This window comes from Marmota marmota, unplaced genomic scaffold (assembly GCF_001458135.2).
Source record: "Marmota marmota marmota unplaced genomic scaffold, marMar, whole genome shotgun sequence".
In the NCBI taxonomy this organism is placed as follows: domain Eukaryota; kingdom Metazoa; phylum Chordata; class Mammalia; order Rodentia; family Sciuridae; genus Marmota; species Marmota marmota.
Window position 1 is genome coordinate 6,573,171 of NW_026000001.1, and position 9,243 is coordinate 6,582,413.

General features: G+C 56.9%; 2 protein-coding genes across 2 annotated transcripts in view; one reads left to right on the forward strand and one right to left on the reverse strand.

Annotated features, from left to right (window-relative positions):
- Positions 1-5,004, forward strand: part of Gatd1 (glutamine amidotransferase class 1 domain containing 1) — an 11,866-nt gene extending 6,862 nt beyond the window's left edge. Inside the window, exons 2-9 of the mRNA XM_048807628.1 lie at positions 1,406-1,482; positions 2,186-2,291; positions 2,665-2,772; positions 3,170-3,292; positions 3,377-3,471; positions 3,952-4,045; positions 4,291-4,402; positions 4,532-5,004. Coding sequence (XP_048663585.1) covers positions 1,406-1,482; positions 2,186-2,291; positions 2,665-2,772; positions 3,170-3,292; positions 3,377-3,471; positions 3,952-4,045; positions 4,291-4,402; positions 4,532-4,538 — 722 coding nt within the window. The 3' untranslated portion in view covers positions 4,539-5,004. The remainder of the gene's footprint in view (positions 1-1,405; positions 1,483-2,185; positions 2,292-2,664; positions 2,773-3,169; positions 3,293-3,376; positions 3,472-3,951; positions 4,046-4,290; positions 4,403-4,531) is intronic.
- Positions 5,005-8,019: 3,015 nt separating this feature from the next.
- The window catches only part of Taldo1 (transaldolase 1), a 9,214-nt gene continuing 7,990 nt past the window's right edge, over positions 8,020-9,243 (reverse strand). The window contains exons 6-8 of the mRNA XM_015503082.2: positions 8,903-9,100; positions 8,472-8,617; positions 8,020-8,212 (exon numbers count right to left, since the gene is read on the reverse strand). Of these exons, the coding sequence (XP_015358568.1) occupies positions 8,180-8,212; positions 8,472-8,617; positions 8,903-9,100 (377 nt within the window). The 3' untranslated portion in view covers positions 8,020-8,179. The remainder of the gene's footprint in view (positions 8,213-8,471; positions 8,618-8,902; positions 9,101-9,243) is intronic.

The following is a 9,243-nucleotide window of genomic DNA, read 5'->3' on the forward strand; positions in this document are numbered from 1 at the left end:
CCCCCCCCCCCAGGAGGCTGGAGGAGCCCAGAAGGTGTGGGTTGAGAATCTCCAGAGGCTCTGGTCTGAGCGCCAGGCCTGCTGTGGTCCAGGAAAGAAGTTGAGGACGTGGGCCTGGACGGCTCTGAAAAGTCCAGCGGGCTCGGTGGGCCGTGGAAGGGACGGGTACCGAGTGAGAGTAGGAAGAACTGCGTGGGCAGAAGCTGGGAGTGGTTTGAGGAGGTTGGCTGTCTTTGCTACGTGGACATTTTGCAGTCAATGTGTGTTAACTAACAAGAGTGCATAAGGAAGAAAATGAGGTTCAGGGATTGGGTCCCGGGATTGAACGAATGTACAAGTCACAGCACTGTAGCCGGGCTGGGATAAGGTCTTTAATCCCAGCGACTCAGGAGCCTGAGGCAGGAGGATTGCAAGTTCGCTGTCTGCCTGGGCAACTTAGCCAGCAGGCCATGTCTCATATAAAAAATAAAGAAGGCTGGGAGTGTAGGTCCGCGGTAAAAACACCCCTAGCACCAAAGGAAAAGAGGGAGGGAGGAAAAGGGAAGAGAAGAAGGCATTAGCACCTTAGAAGGTGATGTGGGTCTGCATTCCCTGGTAGTGGAATATTGTTCTGGGCCTAGAGGCTTCTCTACCTCGCGGGCCTTGCTCCTCCCCCCCCCCCAATGTAATCCAGGGCCTCCTGCATCCGAGGCAAGCCTTGACCACTGAGCTATTTCTTTAGCCCAGCCTTGTTTCTTTTGGAAAGGTCCTTTGGCAGGCAGAAGTGGGCTGGGAACAGCTGGGTGGAAGTGGCAGAAGCCCAGAGCTCAGTGGAGGAAGGGACCCTGGGCCTGGAGTGTCCTTCCTCAGGCCAGGATACCCAACGCTGTCCCTTTGCCTCTTGCTACAGCCACACCTCCATGGGAGCAAGCTTTGCTCACTGTCTCTCTTTCCTAGCCAGGGTGCCTGGGACCCTGGTGGTTCTGCAGGGAAAGAGTTGAGTAAAAGGGAACCCATACTGGGGTTTTCCCTTGGAAAGGCCTGTAGTGGCTGTGTGAGAGAAGAGGAGGGTGTGGGCAGTTGAGGTGGGCTATTTCCTGCCCCCAATTTAGTTGGGGCCTGAGGGTCCAGGTTGAGGTGGCCAGCTTCAGGGAGAGCAGGCCCCAGGGCCATGCTGAGCTGCTGGTCAGCTGGCAGGTCTCTGGTCAGGGCTGGCGGAGCACAGACCTGGCCGTACACCTCTGATGGCATCGTCTGAGCTTCAGCTGCCTGGACTTGAAGGGCTGCTGTCCTGTCCAAGGGCTGTAAGAGGTGTGCCTTGGAGTGGGAGAGAAGGGGTACTCCTAAGGGCGGTTCCAGGACCAGGAGAGGAATAGCTGGGCAGCCTCCTGGGGTGGGGGCACCTAGCAGAACTGTTCTCCTGCAGGAGTGTCAGCTCCGTCCTTCCTGCACTGCTTCACGCTGGCCAGTGCTGCCTTCAACCTGCAGGTGGCGACTCCTGGGGTAAGTTCAGCCACCCGCCTCCAGTGGATACGTGAGGTCCCTGCCTCTCTTGGGGTGAGGCCACAAAGTGCCATTGCTTCTGAGGAGTAGTGAGCCCTCTGCAGTTAGTATGACCCAGAGGGTGCTGGCTGGGGGTGACGGGTCTGCAACAAAATCTGGTGCTTCCTCCAAGTCCTGGTGCCCATTTCCTGGGCTCTGATGCCACAGAGGTGAGGGAGAACTTTTCCTTGTGGTCTCTTTTTACACATCTTCAAGTGAGAGAGGTTTGGTCCTGGTGCGGGGACTTTGAGAGAGGAGGGTGGGTCTTCGTGAAGGGACATGCACAGATGTCTCCTCTCGGAGGAATTCCCTACCCGCTAGTGGTTGGGCCCAAGAGGGAGTAGGATGTGGTGGGCTACAGTCGAGACCTCCAGGTGCATCAGCTCAGGTGTGGGACTGCCCTGGCTGCCACACTGAGTCTGGTTCTGTGGTCTTTTCTCAGTTGTTTTTCTTGTGCCTGACCCATCTGTATGGCTGCTGGTGGGACAGGGTCATCCATGGGTGACCCCTGCCCAGGGCAGCCAGTGAAGCTGACTCCATTATCAGGTGCCTCTGTACCCTGAGGGTCTACAGTGGGTCAGTGTTCTAGACTCCCTGTGAGCCATCAGTGGGATGATCCCCCGCCCCCATGCTGACCTTCAGCCTTTGGGCTCTGTTCATCCAGGGGAAGGCTATAGACTTCGTGGATGTGACTGAGAGCAATGCACGCTGGGTGCAGGACTTCCGCCTCAAGGCCTACGCCAGCCCTGCCAAGCTCGAGTCCATTGACGGTGGGCCGAGACCACTCCCTGCTGGGCTGACATGTTCCCCCTGCCCCTGGGTGGTGTGCTTAAGGGTTAGGGGGTTCAGGTGGTTTGCCCCTGAATCCACCCTGTGGCTTACCCTGAAGTGCTGTGACTGTCCAGGGGAGTTTCCAGTCCACATCAGGGCTCCAGGATTCCCGAGCTCCTCTGGGAGAAGAAAAAGTCCAGCTTGGCACTTGGGAGTCTGCATGGGGCCCCCGCCTGTAGTCTGTGTAGGGGAGCTACAAGTGATGCCCTCTGGCCTGTGTGGCAGAGAGGAGCCGAGGGTCCTTGTGGAGAGTCTTCCCTGGCCACACCCTTGTGACTGATACATGGCCTCCTGGCCAGTGTCTCCCCACAGGTGCCCGGTACCACGCCCTCCTGATCCCCAGCTGTCCTGGGGCCCTGGCTGACCTGGCTAGCAGTGGGTCTCTGGCCCGAATCCTGCAGCACTTCCACTCTGAGAGCAGTAGGTGACAAGAAACTGGAGGATGGGTGGGCAGATGCTGGGTGGGGTGTGGTCATTTCTCCAGCCAGTTGGCAGGTGTGGAAAGCCAGGCAGTTGTGACAGGCCAGTGGATGTGTGCTCTGCTCTTCACACTGAGGGAGTGATCCCCCAAACACTATGCTCTTTGGTCCCTTCCCTGTGGGCTCCCAAGGGGGTTGGTGGGGATGGGGGCATTATGAAGGGCATGTCAGTGGCTGGAGCAGGACATCCCTTAGGGACCAGCATGCAGACAGCTCAGGGTTCCACCCAGTTCCTGGACCAGTGCCAGGAGCCCTTGGGGAGGGTCTGGGTGATCCCATTACAGGGCAGGGGCACCACCTGGGAGTATCTTCCCCACCTCACAGGGCTTCCTCTGCAGGCAGGGCCATCTGCAGTCAGTTAATGGGCCTGGAACTCCCTGGGGACCTTGCCTGTGCATGTACCTCAGCCCCCGAGCCCGAGGCCAAACCTAGTCCTGAAGTATGCTCTGGGCGGTGGCCAGGTAGCCAGGGCATAGGGGAGCTCCTGGGGGGGGGGGGGAGCCCAGGCCAGCATCCAGGGCCTTGGGCGGCCTTACTGTTTACAGAGCCCATCTGTGCCATCGGCCATGGTGTTGCTGCCCTGTGCTGTGCCACCAGTGAGGACAGGTCCTGGGTGTTCCACGGCTACAGCCTTACAGGGGTGAGTGCCTCAGGGACAGCCAGTATCCTCAGTCAGATTCCTGTGGGCGCTATGACTGCTGTCCCTATGTCTTTTCTGAACTGAGCGCATGGAAATAAGGGTGGAGGTGGACTGGGGCCTTTTGGGGTCAGACCCTCACGTGTGGGCATTATGGGAGTCCAGGAAGGGGCTCACCCCAAGGCTGCCAGCTCATCATTCTGTCGGGAAAGTCAGGCCTTCTAGCTGTAGTGGGTTTGTCTCCCAGGGCCACCCCATGGGGCAGGGTGGCTGGCCTTGCCCTGGTCTCTTGCCATCTGCCTCAGCAGCAGCCCCCACCTCATCTTGCTTCCTCACCACTGTGCGATGGGTGAGGGTCTCCTCTGATGCACTGTGGTTTGACCTGCCTGACCCTTAGGGTCAACCTTTTGAACAGGGGTGGTTACCAGATAAGAAAAGAGTGGTTGGGGGCTGTGGGTCTAACTCAGCCCCCTGCCCCTGCAGCCCTCTGTGTATGAGCTCGTAAGGGCTCCTGGCTTCGCCCGCTTGCCACTGGTGGTAGAGGACTTCGTGAAGGACTCGGGTGCTGGCTTCAGTGGTGAGCTGGGTGGGCACCCCACGTTCACAGGAGATGGGTGGGGGTAACTTGCTGCATCCTGGGGAGCAGCCAGCCAGGCCAGCCCCCAGGTTATGTGCCTGTAGACTCCTGTGGCTGGTGGCTCAGCCCCAGGCAGGCTGACCTGCAGATGACCACTGGACTCTGTCTGGTGCTCACAACCCCTCAGTGGCAAGAATGAGTCTGGGGTATGCAGCACCTAAGGCCTGTACCCTTGGTCCTCTTAGCCAGCGAGCCAGATGCTGTGCATGTTGTGCTGGATCGCCACCTGGTCACTGGACAGAATGCCAACTCCACTGTCCCTGCTGTGCAGAACCTGCTCTTCCTCTGCAGCAGCCGGTGAGTATGTGGGAAAGGGCTTTGGCTGGATTCCTGCCTTGACTGGCCCCTCTACCAGGCCATGTTGTGGTGTACACTATTGTGGTGTACACTACAGCTACCTAAGACTCAACCACATCTGTCCCCTAGGAAATAAGCCTGCAGGTGGACACTGCCTCTTTGCATTCATCTGGGCTTCCCCCAAAGCAGCTGGACTTGCTCTTGTGTCTTCTGCTGTCCTCTGAGGACCCCACTGCTCCTGGGAATCAGCCCTGAGGGTGTCAGCTCTTGTGAGGACGATGCCCTTGGGTGCCATGGGTACTGTGCTGGCTGCTGGGTGGTCCTCAAGAATTGCAGGTTGCATCCCTGGGAGGACTGGTTAGAGTTCAGAGTGCTCACCACCCACAGGAGGGTGCTGGATGCAAGGGACCAGGGACAGGGGCCTCCTGTGATCAGCCACTGCCCTGCCCTTCAGCTGTTGGTAGAGGCTAAGAACCAGGCTGGCAGGCCAGAGCTTCCTCCAGTGTCTGACCCTTGCCAACGTGAACAGTTTTCTGGGAGCCACGTTTCCCACACTGGTTGAAATTGCCAGGAGTCATGCTGAAGAACTTGGCCTTCTTTTACCCCTTGCTGCTGTGGGTTTCTTTTTCTAGTGATGCTGGTGATTTGGGGGTGCAGATCGGTGGTAGAGTACCACTGGGTTCAGTCTCCAGTACTGGAGGGTGGGGGGAAACAAGTGCTGTTTCCCTCAGCCTGCCCTCTGGTCTCTGGCTTCTGGCAGCTGAGCCCCCAGCCCTTCCACCTGCTCCACCTGGGTGGAGTGGCCATGGGTGGGTTCTGGGTAGGGGAATGGCATGAGTCCCCTCCTCCCAAACCCTGGACAGGCCTTTGCTGGGAACGCCAGGTCAGTACACGACCACTTCCTCCTGGATAGAGCTTGTTTGCTGCCTGTCCTCTGGGGGATCTGGCGAGCAGCCCATTAGCCCTGGAGTGGGTGCTCCTGAAGAGCTCAGTTCCTCTTGCCCTACACCTGGATCTCTGCCCCATCCCTGACCTGCCACGGCAGGCACCAGGGAGGCTCCCAGTGCCAGGGACCTGTGGGAGGCCCCTTGTCTAAGTGCAGAAGGAAGCAGGTCACCAGGACCCCCCCAGCCCACACTGGGAAGTTGTTCAAGACCCCCACTTCAGGCCGTGGGCCGCCACCATCTGCCCTGAGCTCTGGTGATGTGACATCCTGGTCTCTTCAGGTGCTGTAACAGTAAACCGAACCTGTGACTTCTTGAGGACAGAAATGTATCTCATGGTTCTGGAGCCTGGAAGTCCAGGGTCCAAGTGTGGCCCATCCAGTGTCTGGCCTCCCGGCTTCCAGAGGGGCCTCTGGCCGCCCCTCTCATGACAGGAGAGTTGGGAGCTTCTGGGGCCCTCTGCAAGGCACTGGTCCCATTCATGGACACGCTACCCTCAACATCATTACCTCCCAGAGGTCCCACCTCCAAACGCTGTTGCCTTGGGGTCAAGTTTCTGTGAGTTCTGGGGAGACAGCACTGCTGACACTCGTTCAGAGATACTGCCTGGTCAGCTGCACCTGAGCTCATGTGCAGATCCAGGTGTACATGGATTTGAAGATGCAAGGTGTGCTGACTGGGCCCAGCCTCTGGGGGCTGGGGGTGGGGTGTCAGGCTGGGGAAGAGGAGCACAAAGGGGTAGAAAAAGTGGCCACTGAGTGGATGAGGCTTTCCCCACATGCCCAGTGTTTGCAAGGCATGCTTTACATCTACCCAAGAAAAACAACCAGCCCACATAAAAATGGTACATGGGTGTTCATGGCAGTGTTAATCACTGAGAATAGACAGGGCTGGGTGTGGCTCGGTGATTAGCACTTAACTTGCCTGGCATGCATGAAGCCCTGGGTTCCATCTCTAGGATCACAAGAAATAAATAAAGGACAAATGGTTGCCGAAGTCCGGCTGGGCAACATAACGGAGAGGTGACAAGCAACTTGAAGGTTGAAGCGGGAACTACTTTATTGCGAGTGAACTCAGCGGGAACTGAGCGAGAACTCAAAGTAGCAGGCACCCGAGATAGCAGGAGCCGCTTCTCTGCTGGACAGCAGAGGTATATATACTTAACTAATTACACACAGCTTAACTTAATTAACATCATCTAGATACAGCAGTCAGCCAATTAGGAATCCCCATCATCTCTCGCTGGCGTTGCTTCACAAACCACTCCTCCTGGCAAAGTGCCAGGCGCCATCTTGACTTGGTTGTGGCCCTCAACAAATGGTGGCTTAACACAATGGAATATCATCAGTGTCTTCTGTTAGTGTCCATCAATAATGGTATCCATAGTGAGCTGTTTGGCCATAAAAAAAAGGGGGGGGGGGCTAATATACAACAAGGCAGGCCTGATCCGCACTGAGAAAGCACTCAGTCACCAAAGCCTTCGAGTGTTTACATGAAACATCCAGAAACAACTGAGTGGGTATCTCATGGTTCTGATCAGTGTTGAGGGCGCATGGATGGTAAGCACTACCTGCAGGTGACATCCGCAAAGCTTACAGCCTGGTGTCCCCTGAAGGCCCTGCTGCTCTCCAACTGGGAGGCACATTGCCAGTGTAGAGAGGGCTGGGGGCAGTAGAGGCTTTGGCCCTTGCCTGTGTGTTGTGCTGCTGGGGAGTGAGGGACCTGCTGGACATGGGTGTCTACAGGCATGAGGCCATGCCACCCCTACTTGCCTTAGCGTCCCTGGAGGCAGGCTCAAGCTTGGTGGGGAAAGGTGGTGGCTGCCTTGGAGTGGTGGGGCCTTATGTGGGCCTAGGCACTCCATGATTGCTGGCCAGCCCTGGGGCCTTGCCAACTGCTTCCCCAGGCTCTGGCCCTAGAGTCTAGGTGCTTGGGCCGTCCGAGGTTGATATAAATGTTCTGCTTTCCTGGGTTTTCCACATGTGGGTGACACTGGTACCAGTGCATGTTGCTGTTCCCACAAGTGATACCACCAGCCTTACCAGAACCTGCTCAGGACAGGGCAGCCTGGACCCAGAGCAGAAATCCCATTGACATGCTGGTGCCTGATGCTGCCCTCAGGTTTGGCTGCAACCACCCCAGGGCAAGGCCCACCTTCCAAGCTAAAGGCCTGTAACCACCAGCTCTGAGTGAGGAAAGATGCAATTGCTTGGTGTTGGGAGCTGCCCCATTCAGATGACCTTCAAGTCCTGACACAGGGGGCTCTGACCGATTACTACATTAGTGACTTGGGCCTTGTCCCAGCTTTGGATAGCAAGGCATGGCTTCAGGTATAGGCATAACCACTGGGATTCAGTAACTCACCTGTTCCTTTGTAATCCTACCCCTTGCCTCATTTGAATGGCTTCTCCTCCCTCTCCCCCCGCCCCACCTTGCCTCCTTTGTGGGAGCTGGGTTAAAGGAGCTGTCACAGAACCCAAAGGAAAAGGTATTTCTCTGCCTCTGATTGTTTCATGCCAGCCCAGTTCACCTGGCGTGACCCTGACTGGTTTAGTCGTGTGTTGTGACAGTTTGGGTTATCCCAACTGCCATCATCAGGGATCTTGCCCTTAACCGCATCTCCTAGGTCATAGTCAACGGCAGTTGGTGCTGAAGGAACAAGGGACACACAGCACAGGAAAAGCAATTGCTTTAATGCAGTAGGCAAATTTTACAAAAAAAAAAAAAATCAGAAACCTATGATCCATCGCTGTTCCGATTGCTTTAAAAATGCAAGATTCATCACAAGCCATGTGCAGTCAGCCCCAGGTCTGGGGTCCAGCCTCAGACACTACTACTTGCCATTTTCTGTGCTGAACATTCGTTCCTAGGAATGAGCACAGAGTGAACTGCACAGTAAATCCTTGGCACCCCCACCAAGGCCACTGTACATATGGGCTGGGCCAGAGAGTTCCCCAGAACTTCCCAGGCTCCAGGACGGTCTGGGCAGGTAGGTCAATTAACACACGGCAGATGAATGGGACCCAGGGTCCCCAGAATTCCAACTGTGCCCTGATCCAAGTGACTCCCAGGCCTGGTTTCCTGGGGTCAAGCCAAGGAGGCTGCCCTGCCCATGTGGAACTCACCATCAGCATCCGCTCCAACTTCACAGCATCAGCAGCAAACTTTCGGATCCCATCAGAGAGCTTCTCCACAGCCATCTGGTCCTCGTTGTGCAGCCAGCGGAAGGCCTTCTCGTCCAGATGTATCTTCTCTAAGTCGCTAGCCTGGGCTGGGGAGACACCACAGCCCTCTGTGCCTGGCCCGGCCCCTCAGGCCCACAGCTGGCCTAAGGCTCTAGGCCTGGTGTAACCATCAAGAAAGCCCTTGGTCCCCTGCAAGGGACAGTCTGCACGGTTCTGCCAACAACTTGACCCACACCAGGGGAACAGCCCTCTGCCAAGCCTCACTCCCTGCCTCTTGGTGCCACATGGTCCTTGGACAAGGGGTCCACAGAATCACCAGGGCAGAGATAGGGCTGTGCAGCCTGTGGCCTCTGCTGGGCCCAGGGCCTTACCTGTCTTGGCTGAGAGCACAGGTGCCACTTTGGTGCTGTCCTTAAGCAGCTCCCCTAAGAGCTTGGGTGAGATGGTGAGGAAGTCACAGCCTGCCAGTGCTTTGATCTCGCCCGTGTTGCGGAAGGAGGCACCCATGACGATGGTCTTGTAGCCAAACTTCTTATAGTAGTTGTATATTTTGGTGACACTCTTTACCCCTGGAAGAGACCTAGCCATGTTCCAGGACAGCTCCAGCAGCACTGAGCCGTGATCCCCCCACCCTGCCCTGACTGTGTCTCTGACCTTGTTCTGGGGGCACACGGGCAGCTCACTGTTCATGGACATGCACCCCCCCCCCCCC